This window comes from Neopsephotus bourkii, unplaced genomic scaffold (genome assembly GCF_033783945.1).
Source record: "Neopsephotus bourkii isolate Nb327-2 ecotype Australia unplaced genomic scaffold, CSIRO-AGI_Nbou_v1 NB_846, whole genome shotgun sequence".
In the NCBI taxonomy this organism is placed as follows: Eukaryota; Metazoa; Chordata; class Aves; order Psittaciformes; family Psittacidae; genus Neopsephotus; species Neopsephotus bourkii.
This window is the reverse complement of record NW_026901342.1, coordinates 3260499-3280834: the sequence shown is the minus strand read 5'-3', so window position 1 is coordinate 3280834 and position 20336 is coordinate 3260499. Positions and strand designations below refer to the sequence as shown.

The following is a 20336-nucleotide window of genomic DNA, read 5'->3' as shown; positions in this document are numbered from 1 at the left end:
CACATAAGAATATGGTTAAAATGGATACCATTTCTAACATAGAAATCCACACGAGTTGCATAAAAGTAGGGACCGCACTTGTTGAATGTCTAATGTAAAGTCACTTAGGAATTTTGCAAAATTGAGTTTGTGTGAGCTACTGTTTCATGGTTTCTGTTGTGTAGGTACTTCACTTAATATTTTTACACTGCATTTGTTGAACTGTATTCTTTCTGAGGCAGCTGAAATTGGTCAGTTGTGCGTTGAACACAAAATTAGAGCGCTAAGTTCTCTGAAAACTCCAAGCCTACATGTGTGAAATAAATCTAAAATTTACAGAAACTTACTCTTGTTTGCCTTGTTTCTTTCTATATACAATAGGAAAATCCAATTCCTTTGTATGGTAAGAGTTGTAAAAATATCTTTCTGAAGCACTGAAGTTACTGTAGTGATACATGTCAGAGGAAACTATAAATGGAACTATCTTAGCTTCAGTTTAGTATTGTTGTCATAAGACAGCACTTAGTGTTTTAGTGGCACTTTTTGTATGGGAATTGTCTGCTGTGCATGTCCATTGTCCAAGCTCTTGTGCTGGGGCATTAAGAAATCAGAATTGAAAAAGAATGTTCACATAATACAGATTATCAGATTGTATTTGCCAGCAGCCTTATTTAAATTGCAGGTACCTCTGTTAAAATACTCAAGTAGGTACTGTGGCAATCTGTGGTAATACTAAGGCATCTTTTCAGGGGGGTTGAGCTAATAAGCAAACTGTTTTTATTGCTGAAGTATTTATTTTAGAACTTTGTTAACTGTTCTTTTGACCAAACAATTATCTTGCTAGTTCCCTCTTGTAAGCCACAATCGGAAATGCAGTTGAGATGCATCTGTCTCACACATGCACCATTGAATTTTCCCAGATCATGAAGGCTATGGCTATTGGCTATTAATACGTAATTCAAAACAAACTTATAGATGTTATTCCTCTGTCTGTACTCCCCAAGGATTTATATTACACCACAGCAGGGACATTTAGTTATCCATTGTTTTCAGAATGTTATACATGGAAACCTTGTTTACGTGAGAAGCAAACTTTGGCATTGTAATAATCCTGCAAGTATAAGATACCTTTTCCTCTTTAGAAGAACATTTGTCTCCGAAAGGTTTCAGACAATAAAAGGCTGCATTACTGCATTTCTTTTTATCCTGTGTAATCTTATTGCAGTTCCATTCTGTATTTATTACACTTAAAATATAAATAAAATAAATATTAAGATATATTACAAATAACAAAATATATACATATTTTCTTTGTAAAATATCAATATCTTAAATATACTAAATTGTAATATATACTTAATACATTAATGCCTCTTGAATGTGTTCCTGTATTTATCTTAGGTTTTAGAACCAGTCACTAAAAATTGCTTTGACGTTTCAGTGTGTTCTTAATTTGGAGAAAAAAAGGAATGTTCTTCTTTCCTTGATTATACATTCAGTCAACTGCACATTTTTACCATGGCTCCCATTTAAGCAAGTCAATAGCTGACCATTTGCCAGCATGGTGTGTACACCGTACAAGTGCTCAGACTTGACAGGGAGCATACAACCAAAGAACTAATAAAATTCAGCTTTACAAATCTGCTGCTTTCAGTTTAATATGTCTGAGGCTAGCAATTTTTAATTAAAATGGGATTAGGTAGGGAATTTATTTTTTTAATGTGTAACCAACATGATTTAAGTATGAAGCTGAATTTATATTTATTAGATTTAGAGGTGACAGCAATACTTAACAATGAGTGATAAGTAATACTTGAAAAAAATGAACAATTATGGTGTAAAATCTAATTACATGTAGCTGATTGTTTATTTTGCAGCACCTACTGGGAATAAAGAAATAATTTCCCATATCAGTCAGCATGGAGGCAAATGGCCATACTGGTTTAAAAAAATGGGTAAGTTCACATATGTAATATTTTCAGTTTGTTTATAATTTTTCTTGGTTTGCTTTCTAATTGTATTTGTATTTCTGTTTAGAAAATCTTCAGAAACTTGGGAACTACACCTTGAAACTGCAAGTAGTATTGAATGAAAGTAACGCAGACACTTATGCAGGAAGGCCTCTACCATCTAAAATCTTTAAATTTACTATTATAGGTAAGAAATCCAGTCATTCCAATTTTCTTTTAGTGTCTGTATTTCAGTCATTATATATCAAAATTATTCGTGTTTTCATGGAGAGGTAATTTTCAGCACCAGAAAGCAACATTTTCATGTCAAATAATGAAATTTGCAGGAAAATGTGATTTTTGCGTAATAGATTTTGATCTCACCTGTAACATGTTGGCTGTGCTATACAGTTAGTTTTACAAAAAAGTGTTAACAGAATCAGAAGCTTTTCCCTGGTGTGAACTTTTCCAAATGTACTTAACAAAAATAAACTTTTACTTAATTAGGATTGCCCTTTTTCCTGATGCCACTGGCATAAATATTATTTCATAAAACTGGTATTTTTTAGGCCAACTTTCATGCATAAACCACAAAGAGAAACTCATTCAAAAACAGGTTATACATTTAAAATATACATGTTGAGACTGAAGGTTTTCGTTGGCTTCTTTTTAAGTGAAAGAGGAGTCCTATGCAAAATTAAATTCTCATTCAGTTATAATGGGTGTGTATGTTTGGATTAACCACTGTAAAATACATACCGGAATACCAGAATAGAAATAATACTGTTAAATATGTCTGATGCTACTTTGTCTTGCCAGGCACTCTTGTATGTATGTGGCCTAAAATAATATGTGTCAGATCATCCCAACAAAATTCACAGATTCTGATCTTAATGACACTACTGAAGGTTGTAAGATATATTTGGTTGCATTGTAATTCAGGTACAGCCTTGCTAACAGGTTCCTTTAGGTTAACACTTGGACACAACGATGTTAAGGATTCTTTCCCTAACCTAAATGATTCTGTGATTCCCTGAAGAAGTTTTATTTCTTTTGCTGGAAAGACTGCATTTCCAGGGAAAATAGGAATCCATTTATGAAAAAGGGTAGAGCCTGTAGGCTAGTTTGTAGTTGCTCTTTCTGTCCAGAAATATGGAAAAGAATCCTAGAATCATAGAATAGTTATAGTTGGAAAGGACGTTAAGATCATCAAGTTCCAAACACCCTGCCATGGGCAGGGACACCTCCCACTAAACCATGCCACCCAAGGCCCTGTCCAACCTGGCCTTGAACACTGCCAGGGATGGAGCATTCACAGTGTTCCTGGGCAACCTATTCCAGTGCCTCACCATCCTTACAGTAAAGAATTTCTTCCTTATATCCAATCTAAACTTCCCCTGTTTAAGTTTTAACCCCTTACCCCTTGTCCTGTCACTACAGTCCCTAATGAATAGTCCCTCCCTAGCATCCTTCTAGGCCCCCTTCAGATACTGGAAGGCTGCTATGAATTCTCCATGCAGCCTTCTCTTCTCCAGGCTGAACAGCCCCAACTTTCTCAGCCTATCTTCATATGGGAGGTGCTCCAGTCCGCTGATCATCATCATGGCCCTCCTCTGGACTTGTTCCAACAGTTCCATGTCCTTTTCATGTTGAGGACACCAGAACTGCACACTGTACTCCAAGTGAGTTCTCATGACAGCAGAGTAGAAGTGCAGGATCACCTCCTTTGACCTGCTGGTCACGCTCCTTTTGATGCAGCCCAGGATACGGTTGGCTTTCTGGGCTGCAAGCACACACTGAAGCTGGTTCATGCTCATTTTCTCATCGACCAACACCCCCAAGTCCTTCTCCGCAGGGCTGCTCTGAATCTCTTCTCTGCCCAGCTTGTAGCTCTGCCTGGGATTGCTCCGATCCAGGTGTAGGACCTTGCACTTGTCATGGTTAAACTTCATGAGTTTGGCATCAGCCCACCTCACAAGCATGTCAAGGTCCCTCTGGATGGCATTCCTTCCCTCCAGTGTATCAACCGAACCACACAGCTTGGTGTCATTGGCAAACTTGCTGAGGGCGCACTCAATCCCACTGTCCTTGTCCCCAAGAAAGATGTTGAACAAGATCAGTACCAATACCCATCCCTGAGGGACACCACTCGTTACTGGTCTCCAGCCAGACATTGAGCCGTTGACCAGAACTCTTTGCGTGCTGCCATCCAGCCAGTTCTTTATCCACCGAGTGATCCACCTATCAAATTGATGTCTCTCCAATTTAAAGACAAGGATGTTGTGTGGGACAGTGTCAAATGCTTTGCACAAGTCCAGGTAGATGACGTCAACTGCTCTACTGCTGTCCATCAGTTCTGTAGCCCCATCATAGAAGGCTGCCAAATTGGTCAGGCAGGATTTCCCTTTAGTGAAGCCATGCTGGCTGTCAGCAAGCACCTTGTTGTTTTTCATGTGCCTTAGCATGCCTTCCAGGAGAATCTGCCCCAAGATTTTGCCAGGCACAGAGGCGAGAGTGACTGGTCTGTAATTCCCTGGGTCATCCATTTTCCCCTTCTTGAGAATGGGGGTTATATTTCCCTTTTTCCAGTCGTCGTGAGCTTCACCTGACTGCCATGATTTTTCAGATATGATGAACAGTGGCTTAGTAACCCAATTTGCCAGCTCCTTCAGGACCCACAGATGGATTTCATCAAATACAATTAACTTTTTTAATTCAATATATCATAATGCAACTTAAAATCTGTAGCTATTTACTTACAAAATGAATCTGCAAAAATACACGCTAACTGCAGATTATACATCCCCTGCTCTATCTTATCACCAAGACTCATCCTTTTATGGAGATCTCTGAACTGCATGTACACTAATGCATGTAGCATGGGGAATAAACATGGTGATTTAGAGACAGCAGGACTGCAACATTGCTAGTCATTGAGGTGTGGTGGGATGGCTCACATAACTGGAATGTTGCAATGGATACAAGCTCTTTATGAAAGACAGACTAGGAAGACCGTAAAGGTGCCTCTTATGTAAGTGAACAGCTGCAATGTATGGAGCTCTGCCTGGCAATGGATGATGAGCCAACTAAGAACCTCTGAGTGAGGATTAAAGAGCAAACCAGTATGGATGACACCACAATCAGTATTTGCTATAGGCCACCTGAATAAGAAGAACAAGTGAATGAGGCCTTTTGCAGACAGCTAGAAGCAGATTCTTGTTTGCAAACTCTGGCCTTTGTGGTGGACTTCAACTACCCTGACACCTGCTGGAGAGACAACACAGGAGGGTGTAAGCAATTCAGGATGTTCCTGGAATGCATCAATGGCAACTTCCTAACTCAAGTGATAAAGGAACCAATAAGGAGGGGTGCTCTGATGGACCTCATAAACAAGGAGGGGCTCACTGGGGATGTGAAGGTTGAAGGCAATCTTGGCTGTTGTGACCATGAGATAGTAGCATTAAGAATCATGAAAGGAAGGAGGAGGGCAGAAAGTAAGCTCACAGCCCTGGACTTTATGGGAGAAGAATGTGGCCTCCTTAAAGATCAGCCCAGTGGAGTTTCATGGAGTAAGGCCCTGTTTGAAAAGGGGGCCCAAGAAAGCTGGTTAATATTCACAGGTCACCTCCTCCAAGCTTAAATCTAGTCCATCCCAATGAACAGGAATCAGGCAAAAATGCCAGGAGGATTGCATTGAATGAACCAGGAGCTCCTGGCAAAATTCAGTGCAGAAAAGTAGTATGTAGAAGGTAGAAGTGGGGACAGGTAACCTGGGAGGAATACAGAGACACTATCCAGGCATGCAGGGACAGGGTTAAGGAAGTTAAAGTCCAATTGGAACTGAAACTGGAATCCCTGGCAAGGGATATTGAAGGTAACAAGATGAGCTTATACAAATATGTATGGGTGACAAAAGAATGACTTGGGTGAAGATGAGCTCACTGTTGAATGAAGCAGGGGACACACGACATGGAAAAGGCTGAGGTACTGAACACCTTCTGTGCCTGAGTATTTACTGGGAAGGTGGACCTTCAAGAATCCCAGGCTGCAGAGACCTGTGGAAGTTCTGGAGCAAGGAATACATACCCTTGGTGAAAGAGGATCAGGTCAGGGAATACCTAAGCAAACTGGTCGTTCATAAGTCTATGAGCCACGATGAGCTCCACTAGGAGGAGTGTTGCCAGCAGGTTGAAGGAGGTGACCCTTCTTCTCTACTTAGTACTGGTGAAGCCACAGTTGCGGTACTGTGTCCGGTGCTGGGCACATTCCAGCACAGAGTCATGGATATACTGCAGAGTCCAGAAAGGGCCATGAAGATGATGAAGGGACAGGCACGGATTGCTCAGAGAAGCTGTGGCTTTTCCATCCCTGGCAGTGTTGAAGGCCAGGTTGGATGGGCCTTTGAGCAACCTGGTCTAGTGGAAGATGTCCCTGCCTGTGGCAGGGGGGTTGGAACTGGATAATCTGTGATTCTATGATCTCTCATGTCAAGAAAGGCTGGGAGAGCTGGGGCTGCTCCACCTGGAGAAGATACGCAGGTACCTTGTCAATGTCTGTAAAGATATGAAGGAAGATTGAACACCAGGAAACACCTTTTCACTGTGAAGTTGACTGAGCACCTCACTCTAGAGGGTGACTAGGTGTAGGTTGCCCAAGACATTGTGGTGTCTCCATTCTTAGCAACATTCAGAAGCTGTCTGGACATGGCCTTGGCAGCTGACTTGACTTGAGCCAGAGGTGTTGGTTAAGATGATCTCCAGAAAACCCTTCCAACCTCATCTGGTCTGTGAGCTTTATCTACAAGCGGGACAGGGAGAGAGGAAGACAAAAAATACCACTTCCTTTGCATGTAATATTAAATGGATATTTTTGCCACAGCTTCAGGAGGTAGAACGAGCATCTGTTTCCAAGAAGATCAAGAAATAGATGCTTTCAGTAGCCTTACATTTTTTTCACAAAACTAGAGGCTTTGAATGCAAACCCTTTAGGCAGAAAAGAGTTCTTTGTAGCATATTCTTCTAAAAGCTTCTGCAAAAGTATTATTGGCAGAATAGAGAGAAGTATTCTTGTATGGTAATACAGAAAAAATGCTTGGCATTACTTGAAAAGACTAATTATTTAAAAATATGTTTGAAAACCTGGCATTGAAGTATCAAGACACTTCTGTGAAGTTCTAGAGCAAGGGGGGAAGCTCTTTCTATGAATGAATGCAGAAACGAGCCTTGTCTGCTCCTTCTTTATCTGCTTATCTAAGCAAAGAGAATCTTAAAAGTTGCAAAGTTTCATTCTGTATTTTAAAAACATTTTCTCAATAGAACTGTGACTTTCCCCAGCATGGCAGCTTTCAATTCAAGGTTCCCTTGGCCATAACAATTGAAATGAACAAATCTCCTCTGAAAGGAATAGACACACTAAAAATCTAATGGGCTAACAGTTTGGAACTTTAGTAGTTACTCACTTCAACGGTGCTGAAGTTCTTTTACTGTTATTTTTGTCAGCTCGTTTTACAACTTTATCACTCACTTGTAAACAGAATCGTAAACACTGTAAGGTTGAGATATTTGTTACTGTAACCAAGAAATAATTTTGGCCAACAGAAGGTAACATTTTCCCTCCCTCCATGGTTTTCACATCTCTTGTACAAAAGCAGCTCTGATAATGATACTAGTAGGTATTAAAAGTAGCTGTTGATTTGTGTCTGAAATAATTTGATAGGATATTTATCTACCACGTAGCTCAGCACTGTATTACCTCTTTTTTCAAAGGCCAGTTGGTCAAAATAGTTTGATTACACATAACATTACGCTGATTTACAAGCCCTCATTTGTACCACTCTGTTTGGTCTCATTTTTTAGCACCTAATTGGAGGCAGCCTAACAGGGCCCGATTTCACAGGAAGGATTTTCTTACATTTCTTTTTTCAAATGCTCATCATTACTCATCTTTATCTCTCACATTTGGGATAGTTGTAGAACAAAAATATTTTGTTGCATGAATGAATTTATTTGAACAGATTAAAGCAATTAAATGTTTAAGAAAAGCTATCCACAGGAACTTGTCTGCTCTCAGGTGCTGTATGGATGTTCTAAGTGTTTTGGAAGTTTTAGCTGCCCTGTTTTGTTGTATACTGCTGTTATGTTTTAACTATTGCTTTTATGTTACTGTGATTTAAAATAGAGGATCAGTCAATAAAGCATGATTTTTGGTTACAACAGCATTCTAAACAGCTTGTTTGAGGCTGAAAACCACTTGATTTAGTTGCCATCAATAAGAGAAAGCCAGCAAATACACATAATTCTTTCTAAAAATGTATTATTCTTTCCTCTTAGAGGGCAAACCAGAGAAATTTTCAGTGGGACTTTTGGAGCTTCCTTTCCGAATTGGAGTGCCTTTTAATATTCCTTTGGAACTGCAGGATGAATTTGGTCATGCAACACAGTTGACAACTAACATTAAACCAATTCTTGAAGCTAGGTAATTCAGCCGCCTTTTGGGGGTTCTTGGGGGAGACGGTTTGTCCTTTTCTTAATGTGACATTGATACAGTAATTCTTTGGGGATTGTCTGAGTAATACAGTGGATACTTTTCCCATAAATTAACTGGCATTTTTTTCTTTTATTTCCATGAGAATACCTGAAAGTATCTTGTATATTAAAACACTGTGTTTATTTGTAAATTGATTCTGTTTTGTTTTCTATGTATTTTTCTAGTGGATTGACATTGCAGTATGAAGAAATAACTACAGGCACGAAGTGCATCATTAAGGGTGTCACTGCTAAAGGCTGTGTAAATAGTTGCCAGGGCAAGGTAGGCTAATGAATTTACACTTGAAGTAATATATTTAAGGAAAAAACAAACCAAACAAATAAAAAACACACACAGAGCAAATAATGTTTCTGTAAAATAGATTGTCACATAGTGTTAGCTATGTTTGGCCTACACTAATGGCTGCTGGTATTTGTTAGGGTATTTTCAAATGATCTCTTACAGCTCTACCTGGAGCAATTTGTCTTTCCCACAGCTGCATGCTCTTAGCTGATGGGACTGCAGTGGGAGCAGCTGAGCAACACTTGAGTAGGTGGTAGAGTGTACCCAGTATGCTAAATCACAGAAGACAGTATTAAGTAAAAAATTAGTATTGCAGAAAAGGGGTTGAAACTAAAAAAAAAAAAAAAAAGGGGTGCATAAGAGAAGTGTCTAGTGCATAAATACAGTTTGATAGAATGAACTCCTGAAGAATTAAACTTACTAACATTAAACGTCAGCTATCAGTTATACCGGTTTCCTCATTTTTTTATTCCCTACCTTATTTTTCACTTCACTCCTTGTCCCCATCCCAAAGACTTCCCGCTTTCCCCAGTCCCTCAACATCTGACTTCAGTATATATCGCCTTCCCTGGTTCTGGTAATTCACCATTTGGTTTAATGGGCCTCCAGTTGGTATGTGCTAGTTGGCTTGCAGACAGACAAATGTAGTCAGGTGGCTTGCCGGTCAGAGCTGGAGAGTTTCAGGCACCTGTGTGGCCAGCCATCAGCTGGTGAGCTCATGTGTTTGATGGGGCTGCAGCTGTGATAGCAGCCCAAGCCTCATTGCACTATCTCCTTCTCTTACCCAGCAAACCAGAAGAATCGCCTGCTTGTTTTCATCCAGTCTACAAATGTTGCACATACCCTGCCAGGCTTGGGAAGGGAGTAAGCCAGGAAACTAAACCTTCCCAGAGGCAGCATTTCTGAACATGTAAAAGTGGCAGTTCGTGAATTACAACTAAATATTCTCAATATACAAATCATGAAATTCATACATCTGCAGTGTAACTAGTTTTCTTAAAGCTGGAGCTTTTAAGATTATTGATTAGACTGCTTCGTTCTCTGATTTTAATGTGATAATCGGTTTTAGTAATGCAGTTCTTCAGCAGTTGTTTTTCTTATGGCCTTATTCAAACATGTTTTGGATAATAATTGTGATGCCTTGCTTCAGGCAATTAGCTGAGGAATAATGAACACAGAACTTTAAGACCCTTTCTTTTTAGAACTATTTTTATAACTGATCTATTTTTTTTCCCCACTGAAACATTCTCTAAGCAGGAAACCACAAGTTATGATAGCTGCTTTTAATGGTTTTAGAACCATATAGTTTAACGTGCAGATCCTAGATTGAACATCTCTGGGGATAATAACATGAAAAGGCAAGATTTTTAGTACAGGAGAAATACCTTGATTTATGTAGCAGCGTGAGAAAATTTGGATAGACTTCTGAAATTTACATATATATGAATTGACATGAATATGTGAGTTAATTTGGAATCTGGTTTTGTTTAAAGTTAGTATTTAAAATATTCTTTCCACTAGAACTTTAATCTGAAGGTTACTCTTCCTGGTTTGAAAGAAGACACACAGACCTTTAAAATAAGATTGCAGCCTGGTAAGTATTCTTAAAAAATTTAGTGAATTTCTGTTGAGCTTTATTCTGACACTATTAATGAAATGCTGCTTCTCCCAAGAAGGTAAAATATTTAGCGAGACATAAAAAAGGATATTCTAGCTCATCCAAGTAATAACTGAAACTAACTAAAGTGAAGGGCATGTCACTGTTGGCAGGAGTAACATCAAACTCACAGCCCAATCTTGTCTATTATTTTAGCAGCTGGAATTTTTCTGATTGCTTGAGACTCATTTTTTAAATATTTTTCTAACATAGCAACACTGAATGAATTTATTTTCTTGATTTTCTACAGCATTAAAGCCCATTAACCTGTACTAATCTGCATTGACCTGTTCTCCCTGTGAAAAGCATGTTGTGAATGCATTAGTGCTCATGCAGTTTCTTGCCCCAGCAAAGGGGGGATGCTTTGGCAGTTGGTATTGTGTCTGAAATTTTTAGTGTTACATGTTGACTGTCATAATGAAAGAGAGGCAGATATAAGTCTGTAAGTCTGCAGCCTTTACTAGAATTTTATATTTTGTGGATGTCTTCATCCTGAGGATTACCTTGCATGATACCTATTATCCCTTGTTACCTGGATTTTTCCGAATTTGGGAGATAAGGTATCATTTGAAGGCTCACTTTTTGGGCTCCCAGATTAACAAACTTCAGGCTATAACATCGCATTTTGCAGAGAAATTGTGTACTTGAAGCTTTATTAGGCCAACAGTGTTTCATTTACTCCATTATTATTTATCTTTTGAGGAGTTCAGCCTTCATGTAGAAGGTGTGATGGAACAATCTGATTTGAGACAGATTGTATTTTGTATTGCTCGGTTATTTACTTTGGACTAAAGGCAGCTTCATCCTTCATTAGAATCTTTAGCTTTTGGCAGTGTAGAGATGCTTCACTACTTTTTTCTTCTCATTGGACTTATCTTTACTTTTAAAGCTGTTTTTGAGGAAGGAGTGAATAAAACCTACTTTGGTCTGTCTTGTTCTTCAGCCAGTGAGTTTGAAATGGAAGTTTTAATGAATAATGCATAAAGGATGTTTCTGAAAAATGGCATTCTTCTTTCCTTCAGAACTTGTCTTTTAATAGTAATCTATTACATCCTTCTCTTTTTAAAGCTTACAAAATAATTATATGTTCCAGGAGGTAGTCTTACTTAAATAGTTCCACTTTGATATCCAAGTAATGTCAGCAAAACTTTCTTTGGTTTGTATTCACATATGAGTTGTAGCTGTGGTAGCTTTGATAATTAAGCTGCTGGACATGACCATTGATCAGATATCTGAACATTGATATTTTTGGTTTTAACATATCAGGAGGAAACTCCAAGTTTCTTGTTGATGAACATGAATCCATATAGTATTTAAACACTAAATGGACTAAATAGCAATAAGTAATATATCATGTGTTTACATCTTGTATATGTTTGATGTTCATCATGTTTGCTTAACTAATATAATGGCTTGTTAACACAAATTTCTTGGTAGCCAGCTTTAAAAACTTTGTGAGATACCACAAACTGAAATCCAGTGTCTCACAAGTTATTTAAAATGCAACCTCTGTTCTTCAATTGTGCATTTTTACAGGCCCTCCTCATCGGTTGAAAGTAAAACCAGATTCAGAAATTCTAAAGATTGAAAATGGTACAGCTTTCCCCTTCCAGGTTGAAGTACTGGATGAGTCAGGAAATATAACAGCACAGCCAAAGTTGGTAGTTCATTGTAAGGTAAACTGCATTTCGTTCTGTCATAAGGATTTTGATATGTGCTTTTTAAAGGTCTGGGAAAAGAGCTTATTTTGGCATCTAGATAGAATATATTATCTTTAATAATGCTTTTGAAGTTTCTGTAGGTTTGCTGCCATAATGGTGACTCTCTTGCCTCATCCTTTAGGAGTCATTCAGTAGATTTCAGAATCAGAGGAATCTGGCCTTAGAAATGGAAGAGAAAAATATGTGAGGATATATAGCTAAAATTTTAAGGTTTTTTAGGTCATATACGTGTCATAAACAGTGCTAAAATTTGTTAAAGGGAAAAAAATCATACTACTTCTGTTTTTTTTTTTTTTTAAGGTGAAAATGCAAGTCTGGTGACTAAAAATAATATTAGATAGACTTATCATAAGCACTTCACTAAGTTCAGAAGGGAATGCAGGTGTTATTGTGGCTTTTAATCCTATTTTGTAAAAGAAACCTGGAGTTTAATTGTACATTTTGAATAGTTTCTAGGTGCTTCAAACCTTCCTGTGTATTCTGTGGACTGCAGTAATGCAGGAAAAAACATTCTGACTGGTCCAGTTATACATGTACAGAATATCAAGAAAGATCAAGTCCTGAAAGCAAGGATAGAAATACTTGTAAGTGTTGATGGGGATGTTTTGGATGAATGAAAGATTGAAAACAGTTTGTTGTGCTGTCTTGCTAGTGTACTGAAGTCGACCTCAAAAAGTTATTGGTTTAGTTACTCTAAGCCTGACAATACCGTGGCTGATCATTTTCATTTCCAGGAAATTATAAAGTGGCAAAAGGTTGGGGTATTTTTTATTTGTTGGTTGTTTTTTGTGTTGTGGGGGGTTTTATTGTTGTTGTTTATGGGGGGGGGTTGTTCGGGGGTTTTTTTGTTTGGCTGGTTTTTGTTTTCTTCTTCACTTCTTACTCTTTATTTCTGATCTCAGTGAAATGTTTCAGAAATATGCATTATTTTTGGATTTTTTTCGTCCTATTTTTACTCCCTGGATCCTTCTGACAAATTGCCTTTATTGCATAAACATTTAGAGCCACAATAACTATGGTAACATGTTCCCCAAAACTTGAGAGAAGAAGGATAATTTCTCGGAGGTTTAAAATATTGTAGCTTTTTGTAGCATTTCTGTCTTAAATCTCTTGAGGTTTGATGTTTTTAAATACTGTTGAACATCCAAGTTCCCAAGTAGCCAGGAAAGCCATGATGCTGGAACAAATAAGATGTGGTATTTTACCCTGAAAAATGTATAAACAAATACTAATATGGCAAGATGACCAATATGCACTGGTACTTATGATTATTCTTAGGTATTTTGGAAATTGTATTACATAGAACTTTTGGAATAGAAAACATTTTCTAAATAGCTAGCTAAAATTCTGGTGTCTGATACAGAATCATAGCATAGCTAGAGCTGTAAAGGACCTTAAGATCACATAGTTCCAATCCCCCCTGCCATGGGCAGGGACACCTCCCACTAAACCATGCCACCCAAGGCCCTGTCAAACCTGGCCTTGAACACCGCTAGGGATGGAGCATTCACAGTTTTCCTGGGCAACCCATTCCAGCGCCTCACCACCCTTACAGTAAAGAATTTCTTCCTTATATACAATCTAAACTTCCCCTGTTTAAATTTTAACCCCTTACCCCTTGTCCTGTCACTACAGTCCCTAATGAAGAGTCCCTCCCCAGGATTCTTGTAGGCCCCCTTCAGATACTGGAAGGCTGCTATGAGGTATCCACGCAGCCTTCTCTTCTCCAGCCTGAACAGCCCCAACTTTCTCAGTGTGTTTTCATACGGGAGGTGCTCCAGTTCCCTGATCATGCTTGTGACCCTCCTCTAGACTTGTTCCAACAGTTCTGTGTCCTTTTTATGTTGAGGACACCAGAACTGCACACAGTACTCCAAATGAGGTGTCAGGACAGCAGAGTAGAGGGGCAGGATCACCTCCTTTGACCTGCTGGTCACACTCCTTTTGATGCAGCCCAGGATACGGTTGGCTTTCTGGGGTGCGAGCGCACACTGAAGCAGGCTCATGTTCATTTTCTCATTGACCAATACCTCCAAGTCCTTCTCTGCAGGGCTGCTCTGAATCTCTTCTCTGCCCAACCTGTAGCTGTGCCTGGGATTCCTCCAACCCAGGTGTAGGACCTTGCACTTGTCATGGTTAAACTTCATGAGGTTGGCATCAGCCCAGCTCACAAGCGTGTCAAGGTCCCTCTGGATGGCATTCCTTCCCTCCAGTGTATCAATCGAACCACACAGCTTGGTATCATTGGCAAACTTGCTGAGGGCGCACTCAATCCCATTGTCCATGTCAGCGACAAAGATGTTGAACAAGACCGGTCCCAACACCGATCCCTGAGGGACACCGCTCGTTACTGGTCTTCAGCTTGACACTGAGCCATTGACCACAACTCTTTGCATGCAGCCATCCAGGCAGTTCTTTATCCCCCGAGTAGTCCATCCATCAAATTGATGTCTCTCCAATTTAGAGACAAGGATGTCGTATGGGACATTGTCGAACGCTTTGCACAAGTCCAGGTAGATAACGTCAGCTGCTCTACCCCTGTCCATCAGTTCTGTAGCCCCATCATAGAAGGCCGCCAAATTGGTCAGGCAGGATTTCCCCTTAGTGAAGCCATGCTGGCTGTCAGCAAGCACCTTGTTGTTTTTCATGTGCCTTAGCATGCCTTCCAGGAGAATCTGCTCCAAAATTTTGCCAGGCACAGGGGTGAGACTGACTGGCCTGTAATTCCCTGGGTCATCCATTTTCCCCTTCTTGAGAATGGGGGTTATATTTCCCTTTTTCCAGTCGTTGGGAGCTTCACCTGACTGCCATGATTTTCAAATACAAGTTGTAGGTGTTCTGGCATAACTTTTTGATTTACTTTTTGGCAAGTCAAGCTGATTTTATCTTTGAACACGTGGTCACACTTGGTAATCCAGTGTAGTGCCGTAGGCTATTATGGAGTAACAATTATGCATGCACATTTAATATATTAATCATTTTTTTTTTTTTCTCCATGTATAGAATTGTAAAGATGTGCCACCAGTGGACAAGATTATTAAACTTCTTCCTAGCAGTCATGTTGCAAGACTACAGGTCCTAAGTATGGATGGACAAAAAGCGATTCAAATTAAACATCAGGATGAAATTAATTGGGTTGCTGGCGATGTCATGTGCAACCTTATATTTCAGATGTATGATGAAGGAGAAAGGGAGATACACGTGACCCCAGCTATAGCAGAAAAAATTAAGGCAAGTACTTTTGAGTAAACAGCAGCATAATATGGGAGAGAGGTACAGTGCCGATTCTCTAAAACCCATAGATTTCAGACTGGGAAATAATATTACTCAAGACTGTATTATTAAATACGGGAACTTCAGTCTCTGCATAATAGATTTAAAAAAAATATTTTATTAAAATTGTGTCCTTAATGAGATAAAGACATTTAATGAAATGTTAAATAATGCTTCAGGGTAGTATTATGAAATGCAAGTTATTTCAGGTTATATAGCAGTAATTCCCAGTGTTTCTCCTAAGTACAATTAAATAATTCCAATATGGCTATTATTCTTCAGATCTGGGGTTTTCCCAACATATAGGAACCTTGAATAGGCAAGTTCCTTCATGAAGATTTGCTTACTTGTCTTATCCTTCTGTCTGTGTACATACATGGAGTCTAATACAAAGGTAGAGCTTCACCAAACATGTGACAATTTTTTTGGTGAGGTTTTTCAGAATCAGATCTTTCCTAACTCAAGATCAGTGAGAGAAACTAGTATGTTTTGTTTTGTTTGGAGGTTTTTTTAGAGTAATTTCCTGTATTTGGGAAGATAGCATTGGTTACTGCTGGAAAATACACAGGTTTTCCACTGAAAGCTTCTATTGCCAGTATGTTACTTCAGCATAGTTAGAATGACCACAGATATATTATGTTTCTAGTCATCAATAATTAACCTTTTGATTAAATTACTAAATCTTAATTTTAGGTTAACTGGACACCTAAAATTAACAAAGAACAGTTGATTCAGGGATTATTGCCTGATGTAAAGGTACCAACATCAGTAAAAGATGTACGTTACTGTCTAATTACTTATCTTGATGACCACGTGTCTTTGGAGAGTGCATTCACAGTCAGGTTTGTTCATTTGAAATACTTTTTTATGATTTATGTTGTTGGCAAAGGATTTTAGGTCTGTACTTTGCAGTAAAAAAAAAAAAACTTACTGAAAAATGTGCTGAAATGATGCATTTGGCAAATTAACAGGGGATGTAGGTTTGCCTGGGGGGGGTGGGTTTATGCAGATTGCTTACAGATGATAACATTATGTATGTAAACGACTCCATCATGATCTGTTTGTACCCAGCCCTTTAATCACTTTTGTAAGTATGCATACACTGAGTAAGGTTGCTGCTATCTTTGAAAACTTGCAGTAAATATTAAGTCCTTTACTGAAGAGTCAGGTCACTGGTTACCAAAGAGAAATGTTTATGAAGCTAATTGTTAGCCTTACAAAAGTTAGTACTTTGAAGCTAAATATAGGATTTATCTAGCCAGATCTGCGTGCCTGCATCTGGTGTCTCAGTCAAAGGTGATAGGATGTAAATTGAACTTGAAAATTGCCTGTTTATCACTTTCAGTGAGTCTATGAAGTTAGCTCTACTTACTGTATCTATAAAGTTAACATGAATTCGATCCTAAATGACTTTAGTGTGTTTCATGTCTTCGTAATAAGTTAAAGTTAAGTAACTAGTTCAGGCAAACTGATGCCAGGGTAAATTTTCAGCAATATTCGATGTTTCAGAGAGCTGTAATAGGAAAAAAAAAAAAACCAAACAAAAATTGCATTAAAAGCATTATGAGTATAATGCTTGTAAAATGCTGTTCATGATGCAGTATTGTCAGAAACAGAAAATCTTTCAGCTACGTAGTATTTTCTATTTTAAGAAGAACAGAAAAACAGACTGAATTGATACCTCTCCTCTTGAAAGGAAGCAGAACAGTGGATTGATTTATTGAATATTTTAATACATTATACTTGTCATTGAAAAGCTGTCTCAGATCAGGGAATTTCTGTTTAGATGTTATTCTGTTGTCATAAAAATTAGCTGGAGGTTATTCTAATGGGAGTTTTAAAGATTTTAATTTTTTTGAATTTGATTAATTTTTAGAACACATAAAAGGAGTGAAAAACATTATGTTGGATAAGTGTTAAATAACTTAATGTCAGATAAGTCTTAAATGTTTGGGAAGCTAGCAATAATACATTGTTAACCATCAAGTAAAGGGAAGGAAAGGCTGAGATTGTTTAAAAGCACCCCAGAAGATATGTTTAATAGACATAGTTCAGGCTGATGCCTTCTGCTTTATCATAGTAAAAGAAGAAATGCAAATCTGATTTTTCTTTTTTTTATGATTGTTCATCTTCTCCATAATTTTTTGTAATGTGCTCTGGTTTTGCTTTGCTTTTAAGGAAAAACTGTATCGCTAAGAATCTTGAGCTATGTTACTTGTAATCAGGTCCTTAAGAAGTCAGCAAATATTTTTTGTAGCAAGGGAGACTGATACCTTTGCACATCAGGATTAATGTTGATATTTTAATTGGTTTTACAGTAATAGATGTATTTTACTATTTAGATAATTGTATATTATGATTTAAATGATTATGTTCATGGACTGATTCTTAAGTCAATTTTCATGTGATGATTTAGACCACTTCCTGATGAACCCAAACACATTAAATGTAAATTAAAAGGACCGAATACTCTGCAGATGGGTGAGGAACTACAAGGTGAAATTGGTGAGTATTTACATATTCCTCAGTTTCTTGTAAGATCCATTTTTTCTTTGCAGTTTATTAGCCTATTATGTATATAGATGTCATCAAGAGTGAATTATCTTCAACTACTTTTATATCAAAAACAGATTTACATTCTCATTCATTGAAGGATGATCAGACTTCTCTGATTGCCATTTAAAATTTTTTATCATTCTGGAGTTCATAAATTTTTATTTAGTTCATGTATTATGAAATTTTACAGGCCATAACAGCATTCAGTCTATTTCGAAGGCAGAAAATTCGAAGTGAAACATTTTAAGGTTAACCTTGAGAGGAAGATATGTCAGGGATCAGTCTTCTCATTCTTCAGTTTCTCTATGCAGTTCTACATCACATAATAGGAAATTTAAAATTCTTATAGTGCTCTGGGTCATTAAAAGCTTGTGTGTGAGCAAAAAGAAGCTCATAATGGACAAACTTAACAGGTTGAAACAACTGTTTATTTTAAGACTTTTTTTCTTTTTATAGCAAAAAATAGTCTTTTTAGTTAAAGTGGGGAGCACAAATATGTGATATATTTTTATATATATATATGTTTATACATCAAAAGGATATAAATGTATCCTTTTATTACCCACAAGAATGAGGAAGTCTTACCAATATATATAAATACCTGAAGAGAGGTACAATGTAAAGACAGTGAAGCCTCCCAGTGGTGTTCTATGACAGGAAAAGAGGCAGTGGGCACAACCTGAAGCACAAGAGGTTTTCTCCAAACATAAGTAAACACTTTTTCACTGAGAGGGTGACTGAGCATTGTTGCACTCAGTGATTGCAGAGCCTCCATTCTCAAGAGTTACTCAAAAGCCATCTGGACATGATCGGGGGCAACTGGCCCTAGATGAACCTGCTTGAGCAGAGAAGTTGGACAGGTGACCTCCAGAGGTCCTGTCAATCTCAGCCACTCTCTCATTCAGTGATACTCTAAATTTTCTCTGAATTGTATGTTGTGTACATTATATTCCACATGTATAACGTTTCATTAAAACAGCTGCTCAGATAATCATCTTAATAATCATTTAATCATCATCTTTTTTAACAGAGGTAATGCTTACAGATCAGTATGGAAATCAGGTTCAGTCAGCGACATCTGCGTGTGTGAATTCCCTAGGTGTTTCTGCACCTGAACTTGATAAATCAAATTTGAAAATAACTTGGCAGGTATTTATAAGATATCATAAAGTTTATTTCTCTGTGGTCTTTGTATGGTGATTGTCTTAATCCTTTCACACGTAGTTAAACCAAAACTGTAGAAAGGTATTCAAATTAAACACTGGTTGGTAGGCTATGAGAAGGTGGAGTATTAAAGCATTAAAATTATATATTCCTGTTCTGTGGAATACAGCACCATCTGTTGAAAACCTTATCACTGCTGCAGGTATAGAATATGGGGAGCAATGCAGTGCATGCTTGAGTTTCTATTCCAGTGTTCTACATCTTTTCTTCTGTGTTTATAGTGTTACAATTGGTTTTATGATCTTTTGAAGAATCTTCTGTAACAGACTAATGATATCATCTGTCATAGTTTAGTTTAAAATGCATTCTATACCTTTTCAAATATGTTGGATATAACTAAGTTGTGCATAACTCTTGTACATTGAAAAACAGGTTCCTGAGAAATGCTTGAGTTTGAAATTGATCATTTCTTACGCAAGGAGTCCATTTAAATCTTAACAAAAGCCATAGAGCTTGTAGTTTAATTTTTAGTCTACTGTCTCACAGTAAAGGTAGTAAGCATAAATATTAAAATACTATATTGCAAGAAATGAACAAATTATACTTCCTTTTAATTGTTCTTGATGAAATCTTCTTACTTCTCAATAGGAAAGTACTCTAACAATGAAAGTACAGGGTGTTCGGTTTAAACCTTGTTTACCTGGAAGCAAAGAATTGTGCTTCGCTTGGCGTGAATTTTCTGACTTTCTCAGACTAAACTTAACTGCAGGATCCCCTGCTAAGTTGCAGTTTGTGGATTGGCCAGAGTTAGAAAAGGTAAGTTGAACAATTTTGGTTTGGAAAAAATAACAACAAAGTTACTATTCAGCAGGTCTTTTATTTCCAGAGATTTTTGGAGCACAAGATGCAAAGCTGAAAACCGTGGTTTCATAGTGTTGACGTTTCTAAAAATTAGTCTGAACATGACAGCTCTAGAGACAGTGTTTTCTTCTATACAGGACTACATAACACAAGCAAAATTAAGTATTTTGCTATCTAAATATGTAGGTGTGTTTTAAATGGGACTGCAGATGTGAAACATTCTTCATACAATAGCTGACTACATTATATCATATATTCTATTCATACAATAGCTTACAACATTAATTTTGAAAAGTAACTTACTTTGCAGTAATCTAATTTACGTGTGTTTACAACACTGTATTCCTT

General features: G+C 37.7%; 1 protein-coding gene across 1 annotated transcript in view; it reads left to right on the top strand.

Annotated features, from left to right (window-relative positions):
* SMCHD1 (structural maintenance of chromosomes flexible hinge domain containing 1) overlaps window positions 1–20336 on the top strand; it is a 71477-nt gene that overhangs the window by 24993 nt on the left and 26148 nt on the right. Inside the window, exons 18-29 of the mRNA XM_061356389.1 lie at window positions 1857–1934; window positions 2017–2136; window positions 8258–8402; window positions 8639–8735; window positions 10278–10350; window positions 11950–12089; window positions 12584–12718; window positions 15138–15365; window positions 16101–16249; window positions 17824–17912; window positions 18994–19112; window positions 19776–19943. Coding sequence (XP_061212373.1) covers window positions 1857–1934; window positions 2017–2136; window positions 8258–8402; window positions 8639–8735; window positions 10278–10350; window positions 11950–12089; window positions 12584–12718; window positions 15138–15365; window positions 16101–16249; window positions 17824–17912; window positions 18994–19112; window positions 19776–19943 — 1541 coding nt within the window. The remainder of the gene's footprint in view (window positions 1–1856; window positions 1935–2016; window positions 2137–8257; window positions 8403–8638; window positions 8736–10277; window positions 10351–11949; window positions 12090–12583; window positions 12719–15137; window positions 15366–16100; window positions 16250–17823; window positions 17913–18993; window positions 19113–19775; window positions 19944–20336) is intronic.